Below are 27,993 nucleotides of genomic sequence, written 5' to 3' on the forward strand. Positions count from 1 at the left end.
CAGGCACATGAAAAGATACTCAGCATCACTGATTATCAGAGAAATGCAAATCAAAACCACAATGAGATGTCACCTCACACCTATCAGAATGGCTATCATCAAAAAGGCCACAAATAACAAATGTTGGCAAGGATGTGGTTAAATAGGAACCCTTGTACACCTGTTAGAGGGAATGTAAATTGATGTAACCACTGTGGAAAATAGTATGGCGGTTCCTCAAAAAATTAAAAATAGAACTAACATATGATGCAGCAATTATACTCCTGGGTATATATTTGAAAAAAATGAAAATACTAATTGGAAACATACATGCACCCCAGTGTTCATAGCAGCATTATTTACAATAACCAAGATATGGAAGCTACCTAAGTACCCATCAACATATGAATGGATAAAGATGTGATACACACACACACACACACACACACACACAATGGAATACTACTCAGCCATAAAAAGTGATGAAATTTTGCCATTTGCAGCAGGATGGATAAACTTGGAGGCTGTGTTATGCTAAGTGAAATAAGTCACGGGGAGAAAGACAAATACTGTATGATACCATTTATATGTGGTATCTAAAAAATAAAGGAAACTAGGAATATAACAAAAATGTAACAGACTCACAGATATAGAGAATAAAGTAGTGGTTACCATTGGGAAAAGGGAATGGGGAGCGGCACAATAGAGGTAGGGATTCAGAGGTATCCACCATTATGTATAAAGCAAATAAGCTACAAGGATATATTGCACAACACAGGAAATATAGTCAATATTTTATAACAACTATAAATGAAGTATAACCTTTAAAAATTGTGAGTCACTGTGATGTACATCTGTACCTTATATAATATTGTACATCGACTACACTTCAATAATATATTTTTTTTAATGTAGACATGTTTCGTCAGTAAAATCCTGTGTAACCCCTTGTGATATTATTTTAGTCTGTCTTATTTCTTCTTGTGTAATCAACCACAAAATAAATTATTTTACATTAAATATCCAATTGTTGTTTAAAGAAATTAAGGAAAGGAAAAACATATTTCATATTTACTATTTCCAAACTTTACATTTCTTCTTCTCACAGGTTGGTTTTTCTGATATTTCTGTTTAACCTGTAGTAATTCATTTGAATTCAGTTTTTGTTCACCTGAAAGTATCTTTATTTTATCTCTGTTTTTAAATATTCTATTTGGAAACAGAGGAATAGGAATAATACAAAGAACAGCTATATTCTCTCTACTCAGATTTATTAATACTGTTTCCCTTTATTACTTGTGCTGTCTCCATGTGAAAGTAAGTTGTAAATTGCATTTGTAGCTTTTTCTTCAGTGTGCATTTACCTAGAATAAGATCATATATATCCACAATCAAGTTATTCATCTAAGTAAAAATAACATCATTGAAATACTTTTTATCAAGTTTACAATCAAGTTTACTTGATTGCATTGTGGTTGGACGATGTGGGCTAAGTGATACTGTGCTTTATATTCTAATGTTTTATGGCCTAATATGAGTCAATTTATATAAAACTTACAGGTATACTTTAAAAATATCCCTCTCATTTTTTATATAAGCTTGTATATATGCATATTACATCAAAGCTTGCTTGAGTTTTTAAAATCTTTAATATTTTTGCTGTAAATTTGCTGCGTGCTGTAAATTTGTCAGCTTGAGCTATTAATGATTATAAGAACTATGTAAAAATCCCTAACTATGATTGTAATTTTCTATATCTAAATCTGTTAAATTATATATGTGTGTGTGTATATATATATATATATATATATATATATATATAGTTGCTGTACCATTAATTATAAGTAAGCTTAGAAATGTGTGCACACAAAATTAGAAATGTTTCAGTGAAAATGTTACAATTTTTTTCCCTTGGATGAAGACATGTTCTTGAATTTGTTCACTATGTAGCGCTCAGAGCTCTGTGTTTAGAAAGTACATGTTTTTCTCCAGGATATATAGTCATGTTGTCTTATGGGAATGAAGACAAAAGATGGCAGCACAGTTGAGCAGACAAAAAAGACTTAGGGGTTTAGTTAGAGATTTGAGTGTTGGTTCTCACCCTTATTAGTTATGCAGTCTTGGAACCTTAACTTTTGATCCTAAATAACTACATGTGTAAAGTAGAAGATACTCATCACCATCACATTTTAATATGTAATGTCCCTAGGCTTAAATCTAGAACTTACTAAGCATGTGATAAGTCTTAATTCTGCTTTTGTCCTTTCACTTGAGCACTGCATTATTTTAACATTTTTATACCCATTGAAACGTGGTAGTTTAGTCATTTTTATTAGTGATTAAAAAACAAAATTTGCCTTTCAGTATGGTTTTATGGGCTCTGAAGTGGCACTTGCATCTGAGAAAGTTGTCCATATCTTTAGTCTCATCAACACTGTGAGTATTTATGTCTCATATTTAAATAAGAAACATTCATATTAATACAGTAGCATTGTTTGAATAAATAGCATATGCACTTTTATAAACTATATAGTCCTACCAACTAGTTTCTTCCACCGATGGATTTCATCTCTAAAAATTAGTAAATTGAATATATTAGCATTACATATAGAGATTTAGTGTTATATTTATGATTACCTAAAACCATATATCATGTATCTTCTGTTTTCAGATGTATTCTCAGCTTAAAGTGTTGGTTACATTAACTTCTCTGGAGCTCTGGTCAGATGAAAATAAGATTTCAACTAATGGGGATGCTAATGAAGTTCTACAAAGATTTGTGTCATGGAGAGAAAAATTTTTATTTCAAAGGTCCCATGATATGGCATACTTATTAATGTAAGTGATTTATTTTCATTGGTATAAAGTTTATCAAATTACTTGTAAGTTAACCATCAAAATTATATACAAAATTTATTATTTATGATGACAAGACACCTCAAAAAAAGATTATGTGGGTACTGTGTTGGCAAAGTGCAAGCTATAAAAATCTAATAAAATATAAGACACGAGAGCGTGGTAGGCCATTATCCTCAGAGTGGGCTGCTTACCTATGGAAATTTAAAGAACTGATAATATGGAAAGCCTCGGGAAAACATAGTGCCTCTATGGTTTTAAAGATTTTCTCAGAGGTAGATAATTGAAACCAGCATTTTAACATTAAATAAAGCATACATTAGTTAACAGAATGCAATAATTGCATGTAAAGCTGGTTACACTGGAAAACATAAGTATGGTAATGTGGTGACCCAATGGTATTTCTGTCCTGACCTAAGGTGTAGCTGTTTAACTGCTTGCACTGTAACTGTCACGAGTCTTTATATAGATTTTTATTTTACTAGTTTGATTATTTTAGATGGAAAAAACAGAAACACGATTCTGAAGATCTTAAGCAATATGGAATACATTTATAAATCTCTGGGTGTCTCTGTGGAATTTAAGGTCAGGTTTGGGGATGGAGGAGCAGCATTAACTAAGGAGTGAAATGTGTGAGGACACTTAATACATCCCATCTCTCTCTTTCCTAGTGGCTGTGCTGCATATTGTCTTTCTCATTCTGTCTTCCAATCCAACACTTTTCATGCAGTCTAAGGTTTTACAACCTGCAAATCATGGCAGGAATCTACCCTGACTCCTATGTCTTTGCATTATATCCATCCAGTGTTGACAACAGTGGTGATTAATTTCTGGAAGGATTAGGCACTGCTGGATTTTAAGCTGTGTATCATACGATGCTAAAGTTGCCTTTAGAACTTAATTTTGTAGGCACCGTGGGAGATTACCCAAATACAAAATGATTGAAAGCATTAGACATGATACGTAATATTTATGTCTAAAAGAAAGCAGCAGCATTATTGAGGAATCCAATTCTTAAAAGATCATTAAGTTTTTAAAACTTTAAAGTGCATTTATCCACAAGAAAAATTTTATTATTTAGTTATAGGGACCATCCTAATTATGTAGGAGCAACATATCATGAAATGGCATGCGATCCAGAGTTTGCTGCAGGAATTGCTCTGGTATGCATTTTATTCCCATCTCTTCAGTAATTATATCACAGTTTGAAATTTAATATCCACTTCAAGGAACAGAAGTACATATAGTATATCTACCATTTTATTAAATTAATATTTTTTATAATGCTTTATTTTATTTTATTTTATTTTGTTTATTTATTTTTTGTGTGGTACGCGGGCCTCTCACTGTTGGGGCCTCTCCCATTGCGGAGCACAGGCTCCGGACGCACAGGCTCAGCGGCCATGGCTCACGGGCCCAGCCGCTCTGCGGCATGTGGGATCCTCCCGGACTGGGGCACAAACCCGTGTCCCCTGCATCGGCAGGCGGACTCTCAACCACTGCGCCACCAGGGAAGCCCTACAGTGGTTTATTTTTTACTTTAATCCTCGAATGTTATCAGTTTTAAACGGTTTTTTTATTGTGGTAAAATACATAACACATAAAATTGACCATCTTAACAATTATAAGTGCACTGTGCAGTAGTGTTCAGTCTATTTACATTGTTGTGAAACAGATGTTTAGAACTTTCACCTTGCTTAAATGAAAGTCTGTACCCTTTGACCGAGGCCCCATTTTCCACACCTCTACCCCCTGGCAACCACCATTCTACTGCCTGCTTCTGTGAGTATGATATTTTTAGATCCCACATATAAGGTGGATCATACAATATTTGTCTTTCTGTGTCTGGCTTATTTCTCTTAAAACAATACATCCAGGTTCATCCATATTTTTGAAATGGTGGGATTTCATTCTATGTATGGCTGAATAATATTTCATGCTATTTATATACATATATATTTATATGAATTATATATATAAATCCTATCATAGTATACATTTATCCATATATAGAAACATTCTCTTTATACATTCATATGTCAATGACCACTTAGTCTGGTTCCATATCTTGGCTATTGTGAACAATGCTGCACTTTACATGGGAGATGGGAGTGCAGATATCCCTCTGAGATAGAGTTCAGTTACTTTGTACATTTACCCAGAAGTGGGTTTGCTGGATCATATGGTATTTCTATTTTAATATTATGAGGAATCATTATACTGATGTCCGTAGTGGTTGCACCATTTTATAATCCCACCAGCATTTCACAGAATATATTTTATTCATTACATCCTCACTAACAGTTGTTATTTTTGTTGTTGCTAGCTATCGTAATGGGTATGAGGTGATATCACATTGTGGTTTTGACTGTATTTTTATGATCACTAGTGATACTGAGCATCTTTTCATATGCTTTTTGGTGTTTTGTATATCATTGCTGGATAAATATTTATTCAAGACCTTAGCCCATTTTTTAATTGGGTTATTTGATTTTCTTGTTGTTGAGCTATAGGAGTTCCTTTTTTTTGTAACTTTGCATTGCCTTCATCCAGTTCCCCCTCCTCTCAACCCCTGCTCCCAGTACCCACAAATCTAGTCTCTTTTGTATGAGTTTATTTGTTTGTTTTGAATTATAATTGACCTACACTATGTTAGTTTCTTTAACACAATGTAGTAATTCGATATTTCTATACACTTCAAAATGATCACCACAATAACTCTAGAAGTGACATGTCACCATACAAAGATATTACATAGTTATTGACTGTAGTCCCCAAACTACATTTTGTACCCATGATTCATTTATTTTGCAGTTGGAAGTTGTATCTCTTAAACTATTTCACCTTTTTCTTTCCTTCCCCAAACCCCTCCACTCTGGCTGCCACCTGTTTGTCCTCTGAATCTGTAACTCTGTTTCAGCAAATATTTTTATAATAATTCTTTTCTTAAAAAAAATTTACTTATTTGGTTGCACTGGGTCTTAGTTGCGGCAGGCAGGCTACTTAGTTGTGGCCCCCGGGGTCCTTAGTTGCAGCTTGCCAACTCCTTTGTTGCGGCACAGAGGCTCCTTAGTTGCGGCATTCAAACTCTTAGTTGCAGCATGCATGTGGGATCTAGTTCCCTGACCAGAGATTGAACCGGGCCCCTTGCATTGGGAGCCCAAGGTCTTATCCACTGTGCCACCAGGGAAGTCCCTGTTTCTGCTTTGTTATGCTTTTTCATTTGTTTTTAGATTCCACATATAAGTAAAACTGTACAGTATTTGTGTTTCTCTGTCTGACATGTTATACTTACTATTATATGCTCTAGGTCCATCCATGTTGTCTCAAATGGCAAGATGTCCTTTATTATGGCTGTGTAGTATTCCATTGTGTGTGTGTGTGTGTGTACATATGTTTATTCTTTATCCATTCTTTTATTGATGGACACTTAGGTTGCTTCCATACCTTGACTATCATAAATAATGCTGCAGTGAACATAGGGGTGCATATATTTTTTCCTTTAGTGCTTTTGTTTTCTTATGGTGAATACCAAGGAGTGGAATTGTTGAATCATATGGTAATTTTATTTTTAATTTTTTGAGGAATCTCTGTACTGTTTTCCATAGTGGCAGCATGAACTGACATTCCCACAGGAGTGCACAGGAGTTCCTTTTTCTCCACATCCTCGACAATAGTTGCGGGTTGTTGTTATTTGATAATGGCAGTTCTCTCACGTGTGAGATGATATCTCATTCTGGTTTTGATTTGCATTTCCCCGATGATTAGTGATGTTTAGGAATGTTTTCATGTGCCTGTTGGCCATATGTATGTCTTCTCTGGAAAAATGTCTATTCGGATCCTCTGCTCATATTTTAATTGGGTTGGTTTTTTCAGTGTTGAGTTGTGTGTGTTCTTTGTGTAATTTTAATATTAACCCCTTATCAGCTATATCATTTGCAATTATCTTCTCCCATTCAGTAGGTGTCCTGTTAGTTTGGTTAATAGTTTTCTTTACTCTGCAGAAGCTTTTTAAGTGTGATGTAGTCCAATTTGTTTATTTTTCCCTTTTGTTTTTCTTGTCAAAGGAGACAAATACAGAAAGTTACTAAGATGTCAAAGAGCTTATTGCCTGTGTGTTCTTCCAGAAGTTTTATGTTTTCAGGTCTTACATTCAAGTCTTTAAACTGTTTTGAATTTATTTTTGTCCAGGATGTAAGAGAGTAGTCCAGTTTGATTCGTTTGCATGTAGCTGTCCAGTTTTCCCAACATTATTTCTTGAAGGGGCTGTCTTTTCCCTATTATATATTCTTGCCTCCTTTACCAGAGGTTAATTGCCCATATTAATTGTGGGTTCATTTCTGGGCTCTCTATTCTATTCTATGCCAGTGAACTATGGGTCTGTTTTTGTCCCAGTACCATACTGTTTTGATTACTTTAGCTTTGTAGTAAAGTTTAAAATCCGGCAGTGTGGTCCCTCTAACTTTCTTCTTTCTCAAGATTGTTTTGGCTGTTCAGGCTCTTGTGTTTCCATAATCATTTTGGAATTGTTTACTCTGGTTCTGTAAAAAATGCCATTGGTATTTTGATAGGAATTGCAGTGAATCTGTACTGTCTTGTGCTGTATGGTTATTTTAACAATATTCATTCTTCAAATCTTTAAATACAGTATATAATTTCATCTATTTGAGCTGTATTCAGTTTCTTTCATCAGTGTCATGGTTTTTCAAGGATAGGTATTTTTTCTCCTTAGCTAGATTTATTCGTAGATATTTTAATCTTTGTGATGTGATTGTAAATGGGATTTTTTTCTTAATTTCTCTTTCAGATAGTTTGTTGTTAGTTTATAGAAATACAACATAGTTCTGTAAATTAATTTTTATCTGGCAACTTAAGCATATTCATTGGTGAGCTCTAGTAATTTTGGGGGTCTGTCTTCAGGATTCTGTCTATATAGTATCATGTCGCCTGCAAACAGTGTGACCATTTTACTTCTTCCCTTCAAATTTGGATTTTTAAATTTCTTTTTCTTGTCTGACTGCTGTGGCAAGGATTTTCAATACTATGTTGAGTAAATGTAGTGAGAGTGGGCATCCTTATCCTGTTCCTGATCTTAAAGGAAATACTTCCAGCTTTTCACAACTGAGCTGTGGGCATGTCATATATGGCCTTTATTATGGTGAGGTATGGTCCCTCTATACCCACTTTGTGGTGAGTTTTTATCATAAATGGATGTTGAATTTTGTCAAAGGCTTTTTCTGCCTCTGTTGAGAGGATTGTACCATTTTTCTTTTTGAAATTTTTAAAGTGGTGTATCACATGGATTGATGTGTGGATACTGAACCATCCTTTCACCCCTGGGATAAATCCTACTTGATCATGGTGTATGATTTTTTTAATGCATTGTTGAATTCAGTTTGCTAATCTTTGATAATACAGGAGTTCTTATACTTTGAATGTTAACCCCTTATCAGATGAATGATTGGCAAAGATTTTCTTCCCTTCTGTAGATTGCCTTTACATTCTGTTGATTGTACCTTTTGAAGAACAAAGGTTTAAGTTTGGCTTAGTCCTGTTTGTCTATTTCTGCCCCTGAGGTCAGTGATTTTTGCATCATATCCACAAAATCTTCATCAAACCCAATATTGTGAAGTTTTTCCCCATGTTTTCCTCCAGGAGTTTCACAGTTTGCTGTCTTACATTTACATCTTTATACCGTTTTGAGTTAATTTTGTATATGGTGTAATATAAGGGTTCTACTCTTTCTTTTGTATGTGCATACTTAATTTTCCCATCACCATTTCTTGAAGAGACAGTCTTTTCTCCATTGAGTATTCTTGTTGAAGAAACTGTCCTTTTTCCCATTTTGTGGCCTTGGCACCCTTGTCATAGGTCATTTGACCATATACATGATGTTTTATTTATAGGCTCTCTATTGTATTCAATTTATATATCTTTATGCCAGTACCACACTCTTATGATTACTAGAGCTTTGTAATATGTTTTAAAATCAGGAAATCTGAGTCTTCCAACTTTGTTCTTCTTTTTCAAAAATGTATGTATATTTGTGTCCCTTGAGATTCCATATGAATTTTGAGATTATTTGTTTCTATTCTTGCCCCCCAAATGCTATTGGGATTGTGGTAGGGATTTCATTGAATCTACAGATTGCTTTGGGTGGTAATGACATCTTGACAATGTTAAGCTTTTCAATCCATGATCGTGGAATATCTTTCCACTTATTTGTGTCTTCTGTACTTACTTTCAGCCATGTTTTGCAGTGTCTATGTGCAAGTATTTCATCTCATTAGATAGGTTCAATCCTAAGTGTTTTGCTCTTTTTAATGTTATTGTAACTGAAATCATTTTGTTATATTTTTTCAGATTGTTCATTATTAATGTATAGAAACAATCAGTTGTGTTGATTTTGTATCCTGCAGCTTTGCTGAATTCATTTATTAGTTCTCACAGTTTCTTTTATGTGGAATATTTGTGGATTTCTACATATAGGACCATATCATCTGCAAATGGAAATAATTTTACTTTTTTCTTTCCAAAATAGAAGGCTTTCATTTATTTTATTGCTTAATTGCTCTGGTTTGATCTTCCTATACTATATTAAACAGATGTGGCAAGAGTGAGTACCCTACCTTGTTCATAATATTAGAAGAAAAACATTCAGGATTTCACCATTGAGTGTAATGTTAGTTATGTTCTTTTCTCCATGCTCTGTGTTATGTGGAAGTTGTTTTCTTTTCTTTTAATTAATTAATTAATTAATTAATTAAATTTTGGCTGCATTGGGTCTTCGTTGCTGCACGCAGGCTTCTCTAGTTGCAGCGAGCAGGGGTTACTCTTCATTGCGGTTTGCGGGCTTCTTGTTGCAGTGGCTTCTTTTGTTGCGGAGTACGGGCTCTAGGTGCACGGGCTTCAGCAGTTGTGACACACAGGCTCGTGACTTGAGTTGTGGCTCATGGGCTCCAGAGCGCAGGCTCAGTAGTTGTGGCAAATGGACTTATTTGTTCCGCGGCATGTGGGATCTTTCAGGGCCAGCACTCGAATCCTGGTCCCCTGCATTGGCAAGTGGATTCTTAACCACTGTGCCACCAGGGAAGTCCCGAGGTTGTTTTCTTACATTCCTAGTTTGTTGAGGACTTTTAATCATAAAAAGGGTATTGACTTTTAGTGTATGCTTTTTTGTTTTTTATTTTAGTCATGTGAGCCTTATCTCTTATTTTCTCAGTTAATCTAGCTAAGAGTTTGCCGATCATGCTGATGTTTTCAAAGAATCAACTTCTTATTACATTAATTTTTTTTCTCTTCTCTAATTCTATTTATCCCTGCTTTGAACTTTATTATTTCTTCCTTTCTGTCTGAATTTCTATCTTTCTGAGTTCAGTTTGTTCTTATTTTTCTAGTTCCCTGATGTGTAAACTCATGTTTTTTCATTTGAGATATTTCTTCTTTTTTAATGTACTTGTTTACTGCCATAAACTTCCCTCTTAACAGAGCTTTTACTGGATCCCATAAGTTTGGATATATTGTATTTTCATTTTCTTTTTTCTCGGCATATTTTGTAACTTTGCTTTGTGATTTCTTCTTTGGAATCATTGGTGTTTAATAATGTGTTGTTGGAGTCCCACAAATTTGCAGATTTTCAAGTTCTCCTTTTCTTAATAATTTGTAGTTTCATTCCAGCAGCATCAGAAAAATATACTTTGTATAAATTCAATATTTTAAAGTTGACAGACTTGTTCTGTAGCCTAACAAGTGGTCTACCTTAGAGACATTTCTGTGTGCACTTGAGAAGAACATGAGTTCTGCTGTTGTTGGATGGGATGTTCCACATGTCAGTTAAGACCAGTCAATCTATCCTGTTGTCAAGTCCATTATTTATGTAATATCTTTTGTCAGATTGTTCTGTCCACTATTCAAAGTGAAGTATTAAAGTCTATTATGTTGCTGTCCATTTAGCCTTTCAATTTGGTCAAGAGGTGCTTCGTATATTTAGTGCTGTAATGTTTGGTGCATAAATATTAAATGATGTATCTTCTTGGTGAAGTGACCCTTTTATCATTAGGAAATGTTCTTCCTGGTCTCTTTTAACAGTCTTGAATTTAAAGTATATTTTGTTTGATATTAGTATAGCCAGGCCCAGCCCTCTTTTGGTTACTATTTGCATGGAGTATCTTTTTCATCCATAACCTTTCAACCTGTGTGAGTCTTCAGATCTCAAGTGACATAGTTGAATCCTGTTTTTTTAATCTGTTAAGCCTATACATGTCTTTTAATTGAGGAGTTTAATTCATTTACATTTAAATTAATTACTAATAGGAAGAACTTACTTTTGCCATTTTGTTAATTTTTTTCTTTATATCCTGTAGCTTTTTGTCCCTTTCATCTTCTCTTTCTGCCTTACTTTGTGTTACATTGATTTTTTTAATTGTGAAATGTCTTTTCCTGTTGTGTATATTGTAGATATTTTGGTTATGGTTAATTATGCAATTACTAAGAATATCTCAATTTTATAATTTTAAACTGAAAAACTGATAACAACTTCACTTCAATTACATACATATACTCTATTCCTTTACAGTTCTATCCTTCTCTTTATGTTATTGCATAGATATTAGTTCTACCATTTAAATTCTATACAGGAGTTAAAAGTGAATATATGCACCAAAATTTTGATGATACAGGTTAGTATATTTATCCATGTACTGACCTTCATTAGAGGATTTTATAATTTTCTTTTAGCCTTATGTTGCTATCGAGCATCCTTCCTTTTAACCTTGAAGACCACCCTTTCTCATTTCTTATACATCAGGTCAATTGGTAATAAACCCCCACAACTTTCCTGGAAAAGTCTTCATTATTTTTTGAAGGACAGTTTTACTGTATACAGTATTGTTGATTGACAGATTCTTTCTTTCAGCACTTTGAATGTATTTTTCCCAATACCTCTGGGCTGTAATGTTTCAGCTAAGAAATCCGATAATAACCTTGAGACCTCCCTGACAACTGACAATTCATTTTCTCTTGTTGATTTCAAGATATATCCCTTTGTCTTTGACTTATAGTGGTTTTATTACAATACTTTTCTCCATAGGTCTCTTTTGATTTTCCTAGTTAGGGGTCATTGAGTTTCTTGAATCTGCATGTCCTCAGATTTCTAAAGTTTGTGGCAATGATTTCCTCAAATAAGCCCTCTGTCTCTTTCTTTTCTCTCTTCTCTTTCTGAGACACCCATAATGCATGTATTGCTCTATTTGTTAGAGTCCATAAGCTCATCTCTTTTTCTACATTTTGTTTTTGTTTTTGGTTTTTGCTCCCGTGAAAAAGTAATTTCAAATGACCTGTCTTCATTTCTGACTTTTCTTCTGCTTGACCAAGTCTACTTTTGAAGACCTCCAGTAAATGTTTATTGATTTTACTGTACCACAGAGTTTCTTTTTATAATAATTTATATCTCCCTATTGATATTTATATCTGGAATTTTTTCAGATATTTAGGGCTGGATAATCATGTAAAGATCAATTAATTTAATTGATCCTATCAGTAAGCTAAAATGGAAAATATTTGATTATATCAATAGATGCAGAAAACACATTTGACAATTCCAATACAGTTTATGATTAAACTCACCAAAGTGTCAATAGAAGCAACTTCCTCAACTTCAGAAAGACTGTCTACAAAAACAATACAGCTTACATCAAACTTAATGTTTAGAAATGAAATGCTTCCTACTAAGATTTGGAACAAGGCAAGAATGTAACCTACCATTCTTATTCAGCTTTGTACTCGCATGCAAAACTAATGATACCAAATATTGTGAGGATTTGGAGCAACAGGTAGTCTCATTCATGTCGATGGGAATACAAAATGGTACAGCCACTGTGATAGACAATTTGGCAATTCATTATAAACTTCAACATTGCCTTACCATATGATCCAGCAGTTGTCCTCTATACCATTTAGAAAAATTAGTTGGAAACTTACATCCACAGAATCCTCAGACATGATTATGTATAGCGACTTTATTTATAATTGCCAAAAATTGAAATCACACAAGATGTCTGTTAATCGGTGAATGGATAGAGAAACTGGAGTTAATCCATAAAACGGAATATTATTCAGTATTTAAAAAATTAGCCATCATGCAATTAAAAGACGTGGAGGAATTTTAAAAGCAAAATGGTTAGTGAAAGAAGCCAATTTTAAAGGGCCACAGACTGTATTATCCCAACTCTATGACATTCTGGAAAAGGCAAAACTATGGAGATAGTTAAAAACATCATTGATGGGGCCTCCCTGGTGGCGCAGTGGTTGAGAGTCCGCCTGCCGATGCAGGGGATACGGGTTCGTGCCCCGGTCTGGGAGGATCCCATATGCCGCGGAGCGGCTGGGCCCGTGAGCCATGGCTGCTGAGCCTGCTCATCCGGAGCCTGTGCTCTGCAACGGGAGAGACCACGACAGTGAGAGGCCCGCGTACCACAAAAAAAAAAAAAAAAACATCATTGATTACCAACCAGGGCTTTGTGTGTTACTTATATCACTACTTCTGAAGTTTTAGTTTTTTAATACAAGTATTCTGCCTTTAGGAAAAAAAATGTTTGATTTTCTCTCCTAAAACTATTTTTGACATCAAAACTGATTGTCAGTTAAACCCTTAAGAATCTGTGTATTTTTCAGAGTGTTAACATTAAAAGTGATATAGTTACTGAAACAATGATTAATCTTGCCAAAATATTTTTTAAGTTTATTAGAATTAAATCAGTAATGTGTCATGAAAACATATGATATGATTAATCTTATTTTGTTATTTTTCAATGCCATTTGGATTGAAAGTACTGTTACTCAAAAAGAATAACAAAATTTAACTTCGTAAAATGTTCTTAAGAAAATCTTAAGATCTTTGGTATACTAGTTTATTAAATTAGTATTTGCATTTAGGTAATATGGCCACAATTATATGAAAAGACCAAGGGTTAAAAAAATAACTTAAGCAACCATTCTGTTTTTCATTTCTATTTAGTATCCAAAGATGATAACCTTAGAGGCATTTTCAGTTGTTTTGGCACAGTTGCTTGGAATTAACCTGGGATTAACATATAATAATGACATCTACAATTGTTACTGTCCAGGAACTACATGCATAATGAATCCTGAAGCAATGCAAGATGTTATTTTTATCAAATCTTTGTCTTCTTTTGGGAGATGTTTCTTGCATTTCTTGATGAATAATTTCTCTCAATATAACTTGAATAAGAATATTTTTATTAAATACCTACAAGTTATTTTAAAGCTTATTAAAGGGAATGAGTATTGGATATTGTAGAAAATGTGCTTCATAGTTCTATATTCAGTGCTACAGTATCGAGTCGTTGATGATGACTTTGTGTGGAGTACTAGAATCTTGAGGTGAAATTCATTCATTCTATCAAAAAAGTTTTAAACTATGTACTGTGTCACAAGTATTGTGTTTGTCATATAAATGATTAGCGAGATAGAAAAAACCTATATACCTTATATTAGTCCATCAGGGCAGAAACTTAAAAAGTTGAAATAAGAATAAACAAGATTTAAACAGCTTATGATAAGTGCCAGGAGGGAAATAAATAGGGAATACATGGGGAAGAGAAACTTACTGATAAAGTGGTCTAGGAAGTTTTCTATGAGGCAAAAGTTATGTTAGGACCTGCAAGAGAAGAAATAAATCTAGTCATGTGAAGAACTTGTTGAAAACTTTTCAGGGAAAGCAAGTGAAGTGATACTTGGATAGCAAAAAATTTTAAGAGCTCAAAGACTGGAAAAAAAGGGCTTGGGGGAGGGATAAAACAAAGAAACAAAAGAAATGGCTGAAACTATAAGGAAGAATGTTAAAGGCATAGACATTAAAAAAAAAAAAAAAAAAGGAAAGTAAAATACAAAGAGGCTAAGGAACCATGAGTCAGAGGAAGAAGTCCAGGAGGTAATAGGAAATGTAGGAAAGAGCCTGAGCAAGCAATCATGATGTAGAAATTGGGATTTTATGATAAATTTTAAAAACCACATTTTAATTGATTTATGCAGTATGGATAATATAATATATTTTGTAAGATGAATGTTAAATATATCAGAAAGAACAGCTGTATAGTAATATTGTTACTGAATTCAGTCCTATAGACCCTAGGCTCTCTGCCTGGGCAGGGGAGAGTTCTTTTTTTGTTTTATTCAAGCAGCAGAGTAACGAAACCGAAGCTGAGATCCATCGACACAGCACAAGCTTTCCTCAGTGGGCAAGGAATGGAGAAGCAGGAACTAAGTTCACAGATCAACTTCTCACCCGTGTGGTGAGAGGGATTTACTTTTAGAGAGTAAGGACAAAGGTAGGAAGAGTGAGGCTGATGATGGGGACGCATATGCGTTAGTCTACAAGGGTAGAGGCAGGGCTATTTTGAGGGAGTGGGGTGCCCCCTTTTATTAATCCTTCTTGTTCCTTAATGTCCATTTATGGGCCCTGGTAGGTGTGTCGTTTAATAAACTAATATAGTAAAATCAGTGTATAATGAGACTCAGGCTCTGTTGGAGGTCAGATTCCTCGCCATCTTGGTCCCAGCTGGTTCCATCTGTTTGTTTGTTTGTAGCTTCCTTTCTTATCTCTGGACCCTTTACCTTAAAGATTTATGTTGGGCTTCCCTGGTGGCGCAGTGGTTGAGAGTCCGCCTGCCGATGCAGGGGACACAGGTTCGTGCCCCGGTCTGGGAAGATCCCACATGCTGCGGAGCGGCTGGGCCCGTGAGCCATGGCCGCTGAGCCTGCACGTCCGGAGCCCGTGCTTCGCAGCGGGAGAGGCCACAACAGTGAGAGGCCCGCGTACCGCAAAAAAAAAAAAAAAAGATTTATGTTAACTCCTGCTAAATGTGCATGTTGGCAGGTTTTGAGCAGAGACCTGGAGCACTTTGGCAACAGTATTTGGTAAATAATGATTCTCATAATAATCTACAGCAGTTTCATAAGACTGAGAGGAAGAGAGATGTCAAGAATTATTTATAGAGGTTCTGGTTCAAGATGGTGAGTTAGGAAGAACTTGAACTTCTGTCCGCCCTCAGACAAGCCAACTCTATGGCTATGCATGGAACAGTTTCCTCAGAAAAAACCAAAAAGCTTGCTCAAGACACCTACACAGAGGGCAAACGAGAAGAAACCTGCATCGAAGAGGGTAGGAAAGGCTAAGAACCAATCTCACCATAATTCCTACCCCCAGCAAGGTGACCCGAAATCGGGAGGGAACTCAAACCTAGAGATTCTCTCTGAGGGGTGAAGGATTTGAATGCTTATTGGACACCCTAACCGGTAAGACCTGCAACTGAGAGACGAACCCCCAAACATCTAGCTGTGAAAGACAATTGGACTTGCACATATGAGCCAAATAAGGCTATAGTGAACCGAGAAAGAGATCTTAAAACTTTTGAACTCACTTGCCACCTCTGTGGCCTGTTGAGAGGCACCCAGTCTTTATGCCAAAGAGGCTTACTTTCTCATATTAACGTGCTGGCTGGAAGGTCAGGCATCCAATTGAACACACATCTAGAAGCCTGCTAAGGTACTCTCTGGGGATGGAGGCTGGTGGATGCCATCTTTGTGTTCTCCCTCCACCTCGCTACAGCTTGCTGGATTCTCCTGGAAAGGAGCTTGTACCATCCCCTGGCACCCCAGTTTTTGTGGTTGCCACCCACAGGTTGCCACCTCTGGGCTCTGGCGGCCAGCTGGGTTTAAGCTCACAGGTTCCACAAAACTGTAAACAAGATTTCTTAAACAGCTACGACCCCCAGGTCGCAGCAAGAGGCCACAGTCCTAGGAACCCAGTCTTTCTGTGAAAGAGGCCTATTAGCTTATCTTCATAGCTGTGGCCTGGGGGGCAGGCTTCTAATGAAACCCATGTCGAAAGTCCTACTGTAATCTTTTTCAGAGGCCTTGGAGGATGGGAACTATCTTCCAGGCCTCCATCTGCCATGTTCCAGAGAACCAGTATCTCCAGGAGGGGAGTTTGTACAGGCTTCCGCTGCTTTAGTTTCTGTGGCTGCTGCCCAGGAGACACCCCTTGATGGCCTGGCTCTGGTGCCCAGAGGGACTTGCGTTCCTGGGTCCCCTGGGACTGTAACAGGACCGATTGGAGAGGTAGTTCATGGCGAGCTGTCACCCCAGGGCACTGCACAGGTAGCAGACTGAAACACACCCCAGATTTTCTGTGAAAGTGGCCCATTTACCTGTCCAGGAGCTTTTGCCTGAGGGGCGTGCTTACTGTTTGGCTCACATCTTGGGGCCAACGGTGATTCTCTCAACAAGCAGAGGCCAGTGGGCATAACTGTTCACCCTCCCCCTTCCTTGCTCCAGCTCCTCGGCGTCTCTCAGAAAGGACCTTACAACTTTGTCTGGTGCCCTGAATTTTGTTGCTGCTGCCGGGGAACATGTGTAGACCACCTGGCTCGGGTGGCCAGCAGGACTTATGCTTGTGGGTACCACAGGATGGTAACCCACGGAGAAAGTGTTTCAGCTGGTTGCCACCTGCATGGCACAGCAAACAGACGCTAGAACCAGAATTGCAGTCTTTCTGTGAAAGAAGTCTTTTCGCTTACCTTCATAATTGCTGCATGAGAATCAGGTTTCTAGTTAAACACAAATCCAACAACTGACTGCGATCCTTTCCAGAGACCGCAGAGGGTGAGTGCTATCACTGCTCTATCTGCTGTACCCTAGAGTGCCACTATCTTCCATAGAGGAGCTTCTGCAGGTGCCTGGTGCACTATTTTTTGTGGCTGCTGCCTTGGAGACACCTGTTGATCATGTAGCCCTAGTGGCAGGGGAGCTTGTGTTCCTGGGTTTCATGGAGCTATAACAAACAGGCAGTTCTTGAGAGCAAAAGACCCTGAATAGCCATAGCAATCTTGAGAAAGAAGAACAAAGTTGGAGACATCATATACCTGATTCCAGGACTAAGACACACAAAAGCAAACAAGCCTGGAACATTTGTGTCAGAGTATAAGGAGGCGTTCAAAGAATTATGGAGATTTGTCACAGGGACACAAAGCAGTTTGAAAGGGGCTCCCCATAGGCAAATCTGGGACAATTTGAAAGTCATTTGTAATGTTTGTAATGGATTATAACCCACTGAGTGTAACAGGAAGATATGATTCCATATTCATGTAAATAGATGAATGAATTGAAAATGTGATTAGAAATGAGATTTTACATAAAACTTCTCTCCAAATAATTATTAAGTGATAAGGAAGGAAAGAAATGTTAGAGTGAAGACTGGCAGACACACCTTAATCAACTGATCAAAGTGACTTTTACCAAAAATAGAACAAGTTGAAATCATATGCTGCCTGTTAGGATGCAACGGAGCAGACAAAGTCAGCAACACTTCTGTGATGAGGTTGCCCAGATGCATAACCTCAGTCTAACTATGGGGAAACATTTAATAAACCCAAATTGAGGGACCTTTTACCAAATAATCAGCCTGTAATTATAAAACTTTTCAATGTCATGAAATTCAACAAAAAATGTAATCAACTAAGCTAAGGAGACATGAGAACTAAATGCAGTGGTTGATTTTGAACTGGATCCTTTTGCTATAAAGTGCCAATACTGTGATGAAGGGGAAATTTGAATGTGATGTGAGGATTAGATTTTAGCACCGTATCATTATTTCCTGATATTGAAGGTATGATTTCAGAGAATTCATTTCTATGTAAGAGTTATACATTAAAATATTTAGAGTAATCAGGATCTCCCGTTGGCAATTTACTCAACCATTTCAGGAAACAAAATTTGGTTTTCGTACTTTTGTATCATTTCTCTAATCTCATAGAGATTGTTACAAATTTAAACAAAAGCCCATTAAACAGTGCACTTAGAAATATATAAATATCAAAATAAAAAGAATCTAGGGTTTATACATTCTATATACTCAGTGTTGAGATATTTTAATTAATTAATTTTGTTAGCAAAGTACAAATAATTCTGACTTTTAATTAACACAGTCCACCATTGTTTATTCCTTCATTTTTCCATATTATTCCTAGTATGTTTCATTTTCTTAATAATAATTAGTACTTTTTATAATAATTATTATAATTATGATGGTGTTGTCAATAATAATGAAAATAATAAATAGTAAGACATACTTAAACAGAGCTTTATGTGTGCCAAGCACTGTTTTGTTTAATATATTCTAAATCATGTAACCTTAACATCTTCTACTTATTAGATGTCTGTTATATTGAATTATAATAGAAAGGAACTTATTCTTGCATTACTAATTGTATTAAAAATAAAGCACTCTCCTGTTTTGGCTATTCTCTAAGTGAAATAGTACAGAATTCATAGTACGTTATTGAAGGAGTATTACTTTGATACTGATTTTATTCCTTTTAACTGAGGAATATAATTTAATTTTAGACATTCCCATGGTGTAAAGTTTTTTAGCAGTTGCAGCATGGATCAATTCAAACATACAGCTTCACAGCCTGAATTTGAATGTCTTCAGAATCAAACAGTTTCAAAAGTGGTTCCACAAGGAAGAGTTTCAGTTTGTGGCAATGGAGTTTTGGAACCGCCAGAGCAATGTGACTGTGGTGGGCCAGAGGTTGGTGAGAAACATTAATAGCTTATCTAAAGATTTGTTTCTGTGTTCATCATGTAGTCTTATAAATATAGTTGTGATATAAGTGGGAGGACTTTTTTTTTTAATGTTGCACCATTTTATCAAATAGCTAAGATGGGGAGATATAAGGCATGTGATAACTGGCTCATCCTGAATTTGAAATATTTGAAGAATTTAAGTTTGGGGTAAGTGCAGTGTGGTTAAAGAAGTAGATTTTCCTTGTTGTGTAAACATTACCCACCTTTCTGTATCATAAACATCAGTTCCAACAGTAGTATAATTATCACCTAAATCATCCCTGAATTCCTCCAAAGTGACTGAATTGGATCACTGAGTTCTTAAGTGTATGCTGTTGTTCACCTCCTCATCTCCTAATTTCCGTTCTTGCATGTATAGAGCCTCTTTTATTTTAACTTCGTTTCACAGAATTGGATTAATCACAATCCTTGGTTTGTTGTTATATTTAGCTTTTTGCTTTTTATCTTTTTGTTTTTCATTTGTGCTTGGTAAGGTAGCTAATCATTGCATTTTCTTGTTGTTGCCTTCATATACTCATGTGTGGTGATTATTTTAATGTTTCATATTTCCTTGCTGAGATGTAAGCTCTAATTGTTAGGAGCTAAAATCTGTATAATCTGATGGCGTTATAATTTTTAAGTGAATGACTCAAATCTTCTGTATATTTTTACTAATTTTGTTTGCCTGAACTCTCAGCACTTGAGAAATAATATTGATATCTCCAACTATACAGTTGGATTTGCCTAATTCCCATTATCATTTACTCAATTCATATTTTATATATTTTGTATTTCTTTTATATGGTGTAAATTTATTTACAATTGTTGTACCTTCCTAGAAATTTAATACTTTACCTTCAAATACTGAATCTCTTTATTTCTAATGTTGATTTCTGTTTTAATGTCTATTTGGTCTGGTATAATCTGTATATCTGTATACATATTTTATGTCTATATCTATGCACACACTAGCTTCCTTAAATTAGTATTTCCCTGATATTTCTCTATTCTCATTTAGGTTTTCTTTACTATTAAGCTCAGTATTTACCTTAGGTTGTAATTTATTATTCAATCTGTCTTTGATTTATAAGATTATCTCAAATATTATTGTGATTAATATTTTTAAATTAACTAAAGTCCATAGTTTATTCCGATTTCCTTTGTTTTTACCTAATGGCCTTTTTCTCTCCCAGGATCTTTTCCAGGATACCTCATTACATTTAATTTTCTTATGCTCCTCTAGATTGCATATTTTTATAAATTTAGTTGTCTCAAAATTTTTGTATTTTCTATATTCAATTTGCCACATTTGTTCTTAGTTGAATTTTTGTTGAATCTGTTTATTTTGTTTTCCTTTCTTCCAGTATTTCTTTTGTGATTTAGTCTATATGTACTGTTTATTTTCCTTTAGTGATTATCTTTGCATTTTTACCATAGATGTTTAATGGTAAACATCTATCTGGGCCACCTTCTTCCCAGATCACAGTGTTTACAACCCAGTTAACTTTCTTGTAAAATACTCTTGTAAAATATTTCATTTCTTTACATTAGAAAGTACTATGAAGAATTTATTCAGAAAATAGTTGCTTTATTTTACCTTCCATTCCTTTTTATCAGTGTTTTTGTATGTCGAAGTTTCCTTCAGAAATAATCTCCCATTTAATTACAATTTTCTTTAAAATATATTTTAGTACAGTTCTCTCTGTAGTAAACTCTGCCCACTTTTGTTTAGCAGTAAATATTTATACCATTCCATTATTTCACTGTGATATATAATATATATGAAATATATACAGAAAATACGGATGAAGAGTGTAATACATAGATACTTAACAAGCACCTGAATACTTTGCACTAAGGTCAAAGCAGTCCTTACCTCTGCCAAAGAATTTCTTTGTGTGTCCACTCTCAATATACCTCCTTTTTCCAATCATCATTTAGAATTTAAAGGTATCATTTCAGTACTTTCTTGTCATCATAGTTTTAGTTTTCCTCCTATTTTCCCATCTTTATACAATATAGTTTGATTAACTGTGTTCTACTATTATATAATTGGCAATCATATGATTTGTGTCATCTGTAACTTGGTCTTTCACCCAGTATTGTACTGGAACATCCATCAACTTTTGAATGTAGCTATATTCCAATTGTTTTCATTGCTTTTAGTATTGAGTTTATGAAAATTTCAGTTTATTTATGCATTATTTGTGAAATGAAAACTTAAGTTTATTTCAGTTTATGACTGTAAAGACTCATTTATTTATGAATTTTCTTGCACATGTTTCCTGCTGCACATGTGCTTGCGTTTCACTAGGGTGTATGTGTACCAACAAGTGAATGTGCTGTGTCATGAGGTATACATGTATATATAACTTTGAGGATATCTTACTTACTTTGGGTTTTCCTATGGTTGAATGGTCTTTTCATGGCTTTTACACATTTGTCTGTCATTTCATCCGCATTCACTTGTATGAATTATCAGTAATTTATCACCAATATGCTGGAAGGCTAGGATGTATGCTGATTCTTCAGTAAACTGAGTTTTTTCGGCATGAGACAAGTCTTACAGAGAGGACCTTCAGTGACCTAGGAGTTTAGGTAAAGGAGTAGGTGGGTGTACAGCTTATGGGGGTACAGCTTCCTGTTTGTGGACTTGACCAGTGTCAGAGGCCAATCTGTTTATAGTGGAACTTTCCCAGGAAAAGTTCTTCACTGAACCATGGGATAAAGTTCATTAGTTCCAAATTCCAGGAGCCAGTGAATATCAGGAAATTTAGGGCCATTGGATGAAATCAGCTGTGTAAGTGATCAGAGATGCCTGTGGTTGCAGGGGGTCCTAATCAGTTACAGTGCCCAGTGGCCGGGTTTTTTTCGCCTTTTATCCTGGACTGCTTTCAATGATTCTTCTGGCTGAGCTCCACCTACCCCCATTGAAATGTAACTGCTTGTTTTGTAAGTCAGTATAGATGGATTATTTGGATTGTAGAGTCTGTCTTTAGTCATATATGCTTAAATAGCATGGGATGCAAATTTTCTCAGTTGCAGACCATTATAAAAGTGTTATGATTTTGACAGAATACCTATACATTCAATAATATTTCACACTGGTATAATAATATTTCAGATTTGGTATAATCCTGAGATGACATATTATTGTGGGGAGGAGAGTATTGCGGTGCTCTAAGTCTTGCCTAATGAAATTGAAATGAACTTCATCAACTTCCCAGAATGGAAGTTTTTACTGCTAGTGAAAACTACTAGCAGTATCCAGTGCTATATGCTAAAGGCCAGTAGTGGCAAAAATTATTTTAATTATTGTTGATTTGTTAATCACTCTGGGAACAATGGTTTCCACTTCTGTTTAAACCTCAGTACTATAATGTAAGGCTCTAATTACCTGTGACTTCCTCTAGCCAGACAGTACTTTTTTTTTCTCGTTTGCAACATTTTACAACCTTGAAACGCTTTAGGAGTATAGGCAGTTCTTAGTTTATCATGAACATACATCACATCTGAGAACTGAGAACAAATTTATCCAATGATAAAGACTAACAAAAGAACAAAAATATATAAAAGGCATAAAACAAACTAATGGCCAGGTTAGTTCATTGTTTAATAAGCTCAGACATACACATTTGCAGAAAATTTAACTGGCTATAAAGTTACTTGTAGCTACTTGTGCATGATGTGGATCATAGAACGTCCATGGCCTGCCCCAGCTAACTGCACAGTACTGAGTATCCTTGGCTTTCAAGGTGGCACCATTGTCTGACTAGATGTGTAAATATCATCCATTTAGGAGTACTTGATTAGTATGGTTCATGTCTGCTGTGCAGAGGAATTGCTGTGTCATATCTGGAAAGGTGTCTATTGCAGTCAATGTCAAACAATACCCTTGAGAGGAGATTAGGGGCTAATATGCTGTATTTGTGAGGACTGGCCATGTCCATTGCCCTGGGCTGTGTGCCCTGGATTTCCTTTTCTCACTTGACTGTAACTGGTAGAAAAGACACATTTGCCTGTCTTCCTTGGTCCCAAGTGCTGGAAACACTAGGTCTTGTTTTGGAGCCCAGTCTTGGATTATAAGTGGATTGCAAGTGTCTCAGAACACATAGATGTGTTATAAATTGTTTTCAATATCTAAACTTGCAAGCTGATTTTGATCTTTTGGGTCTAGTGAGATACTGAAGAAAGATTTTACTATAATTCCCGCTACCACACACCAAGTGCCTTCGGTCTATAACTGCATCATGTCTGGAATTGCCATTGCTATTGGAGCCACTGCCATGTTTAGCTTATATAAGCCACCGTCTACTGGCCACGCAGGGCTATACTAAGATGACAGATTTTCTTGAGTATCCCCGCATATGCTGTCTCCTTGATCAAGACAGTGATCTTCTGACCAGCTCCCTTTCCCCTTCCTATTCCTTTCTCCCCCTCCCCTTCCCACTGTATCTTGTGCCGCTTCACAATAACAATCTAGAGAGGCCAGGATAGCTGTGTGGCTTCCAGTCATATACTCATCCCTACTTTCACTGTCTTAATCGTAGCATTTCCACATTGAGAACATCCCATAAAATCAAGAGAACTGTTACATTTATGTAGAATATCTATCCCCATCATCTATTCAGCATAAATCTATTATTTATGACTGTTTGGGTATGTGTTAGCCCTAAAGAACCCACCAGAAATGTATGTGATTTGAGAGCATTTCCAAATCTAAGTAAGAATATTCTTTCAACCTCACCCCTGGGGACTTCCTGGTACTATAATGGCCTGTGCTCAGGATAGATGAAAGGCTTGACAACTTGGTTACCATCACTTCTCCATCCCATCTTGACCAGTATATATGGCTTTCATTTCATGTGGATGAAACCCTTTATTCTTGTCCTGTTTATTGTTGAAGAAGGTAAGATCTGTGTACTGAGTGGGTACCAAGCGTTTCGGGTGAATGCCAATCAAATGGTATCATGTCAGACAGGATAGTCTGCCAATAGTAAATACATGGTGTCCAGGAATAACTCCTGCTCACAGCCCAAACCTTAAAGTACCATGGCTGTTCTGTAGCCCAGTAGTGAGAGAGAATTTCTCCGAAGGGCAGACAGTTTCCTCATTAGATTCTCTCTGGCCTAATATCCATGTCTACATGAACATATGACTCAGACTTGAACCATTGATTTTTCTGTCCCTTGGCCTGCAGGAAATTACATTTAGCTTTTGCCAAGGTGTCCATTCTGGGTAGTTTATTGCCCAGTTCCTAAATAGTTTTTCAGAGATTATTCCTGCGATACAACAGTACGTTCAGTTGTCTCTGATAGCCTGTTTGCACTGTGTGGATGAACTGATTAATCTGATTTGGGTCACTATTTCATCATCTGGGCACTCTCAAGTCTTCATTTAAAATCCAAGATGGAGTCACAGTGGACCTAAGGGAAGAGGTAGCTTGCCCCACTGGATTTCAAGGGTATGTATTGGAAAATGAGAATTCATCTTGGATAGGCCACTGTTTTATTATAGCTGTAAAGACTGTTAAAAGAAACAGGGGCATCACTGGTGGCACAGCGGTTGAGAATCTGCCTGCCAGTTGGCAGGGGACACAGGTTCGAGCCCTGGTCTGAGAAGATCCCACATGCCACGGAGCAACTGGGTCCGTGAGCCACAACTACTGAGCCTGCGCATCTGGAGCCTGTGCTCCGCAACAAGAGAGGCTGTGATAGTGAGAGGCCTGCACACCGCGATGAAGAGTGGCCCCCGCTTGCCGCAACTAGAGATAGCCCTCACACAGAAACGAAGACCCCACACAGCCAAAAATAAATAAATTAATGAATTTAAAATACAAACAAACAAAAAACGAAAACAAGACACCAGGCCCCAAATGGAGTCCGTTGCGCTAAACCTCACATCACCAAACTGAGAGATTTACCTTAACTACACTTCTGGCTCTTCCAGAAATGGAATCTTAAACCAGTCAATCAGGAATCATCTGGCCAGCACTAGTTAGGTAATCTGCCTGATAGACCTCTGCCATCCCCTAAAGTAGTAACTTTGCAATAATCAGCCCACCTTTTTGCCAGTATAACTTCCTTGTTCCCACTCCTTTCTGCCTATAAAAGTCTTCCCTATTTTACAGCTCTTCAGAGTTTCTTTCTTTCTTTTTTTTTTTTTTTACTTTTTTTTTCTTTTCTGGCCATTCCATGTGGCATGCAGGATCTTAGTCCCCTGACCAGGGATCAAACCCATGCCCCCTGCAGTGGAAGCACGGAGTCTTAACCACTGGACCACCAGGGAAGTCCCGTGGAGCTTCTTTCTAACTGTTAAATTGGATGCTGCCCAATTTGAATCAATTTTTGCTCAAATAAATTCTTAAAAGTTTTAATATGCCTCAGATTATCTTTTAACAAGACCTACTGCAGTAAGCCTTTACATTCTCTTTCTCCACATCCATGTCATTAGACAGTGTGTTCATTGACCAGTGGTACTTAGAGCATGAGGTTGGTTCTAAAAGTGACGGAGGGACTTTGAAGCCTTCATATCCAGCAGAACTTACATCGATCCATAATATGCTATTTGGATGAGACTTTATGATTTCTTCAGGCTTTTGCCTAAGCATATCTCTAATTTCTTTCTTTTCTTACTCATTGTAAGAACATATCTCAGTAAATTTTGGAGTGACTAAACCGGTCTTGATCACCAGGGATTTTTCTGCCTATAGTTATGGCCACCAGCAGAAGGGAAGTAGTTTTTATTTTCTTGAAAGTATAAGTGGGTGAACAGCAAGCCCAATAAACTTTGTTTTGTATTGCAAGACCATCACTTCCCACTGAGGGAACCTTTCAGGAGTCTCAACAACAGTGGTCAAAAACCATTTGCCCTCACTCTCACTGAAGACTTTACTGAACAAGTCTGCTTCTGCATACCATACCTGGCCAGATGATCCATGGGGCCTATCTGCGTTTATATCCACAAAGGCATTGTGACCTTGTCTTTTCTTGTCTGCACAGAGACTCATGATGTGTCTAGGTGGCCTTCATTATACTTATTTATATTTTCTTTCTGACTTGCTGAGTTTTTGAATTTGAGTGATGCTACACCTGATTAAATGTGGAAAATATGTAGAACGTTTACATTACCACAGACAGTTTTCCCTTACCAAATCCAAGTCAATCCCATAAATATCTAAACTTCTAATTTCTGTCACAACACATTCATTGTACTATTAAGTTTATAACAAAGTGTCAAAATGCTTTCCAAAACGGTTGTACTATTGTGCATTCCATTCCTCTCTGTATGACAGTGGCGGTTGTTCTGAATCCTCACCACTTTTGTTACTGCCAGTCTTCTTCATTTTAGTCATTTCAGTTTGTGCTGGTATCTCATTGCAGTTTTAGTTTGTATTTTCCTGATGACTAATTATATGGGACAGTATTTCATGTGATTATTGGGCATTCATATGTTTCCTTTTTAAAATGTTCAAATATTTGGCAACGTTTAATGGGGTTATTTGTCTTTTTATTATATACTTACAGGAATTCTTAATATAAACTATACACAAGCCTTCGCCAGGTTTTCTCCCAGTATGTGGCTTAGCTTTGTGTTTTCTTAATGACATCTTTCAAAGAGTCAAAGTTTTTAATTTGATGAAGTCCAGTTTATAATGTTCTTCTTTGATGTATTATGCTACTTGTAGCCTATCTATCCTAAATTTGTGAAGCTTCCTTGTAAATGTTCTTCTAGAAGTCTACAAATTTTAGTTTTTATGTGTATGTGTATGATCCATTTTGAGTAATTTGTGGCACTTTGTAAGTTAAGGATCAAGGGATATTTTTCTCCATAAAGATATCCAGTTGTTCTAGACCCATTTGTTGAAGAGACTGTCCTTCCCCCATTGAATTACCTTGGTACATTTACTGAAAAACAATTCATGACATACTTTGTGTTCGAATAATCTACGTATCTATCCAGTACCAGGTCTCCTTATCCTAATGCACAAAATCAGGTAAAATGTATCTTCGTGTTTGGTTACTTCTTTCTCAAGATAGATTTGGCTATTTTCGGTCTTTATATTTCTATATAAAAATTTAAATCAACTTTTCCATTTCTACCCACCCCCTAAAAAAAAAAACTCTTGAAATTTTTTTAAAAATCTAAAAATGAATTTATGGAGAATTGAATAGTATACATAATGTGATTTTCAAACCATGAACATGGTATATTGTTCCATTTATTTAGGTATCTGTAATTACTTAAATGTAACCCTAAGTAGTTCATGTTTTGAATATTATTGTAAATTGCATATTTTTTTAAAAAATTCAATTTTCAGTGCACTTTGCAAGTATATAGAAATAAAATTAAATAATGAAAGTTGTTGATTCCTCCTGTAGTCAGCTTAGCATTACTTTGTTTTTTTTTTTTTTTGTTTTTTTTTTGTTTTGTTTTTTTTTTTGTTTTTTTTTTTTGTGGTACGCGGGCCTCTCACTGTTGTGGCCTCTCCCGTTGCGGAGCACAGGCTCCGGA

At 36.1% G+C, this 27,993-nt stretch overlaps 1 protein-coding gene across 1 annotated transcript in view; it reads left to right on the plus strand.

Moving 5' to 3' along the window:
• Positions 1–27,993, plus strand: part of LOC307068792 (A disintegrin and metallopeptidase domain 3-like) — a gene marked incomplete at both ends in the record, with an annotated part of 94,556 nt that overhangs the window by 36,233 nt on the left and 30,330 nt on the right. The window contains 5 exons of the mRNA XM_079726821.1: positions 2,344–2,415; positions 2,651–2,817; positions 3,917–3,998; positions 13,850–14,016; positions 19,258–19,444. Of these exons, the coding sequence (XP_079582947.1) occupies positions 2,344–2,415; positions 2,651–2,817; positions 3,917–3,998; positions 13,850–14,016; positions 19,258–19,444 (675 nt within the window). The remainder of the gene's footprint in view (positions 1–2,343; positions 2,416–2,650; positions 2,818–3,916; positions 3,999–13,849; positions 14,017–19,257; positions 19,445–27,993) is intronic.

This window comes from Hyperoodon ampullatus, assembly GCF_949752795.1.
Source record: "Hyperoodon ampullatus genome assembly, chromosome: 20".
Taxonomy (NCBI): Eukaryota; Metazoa; Chordata; class Mammalia; order Artiodactyla; family Ziphiidae; genus Hyperoodon; species Hyperoodon ampullatus.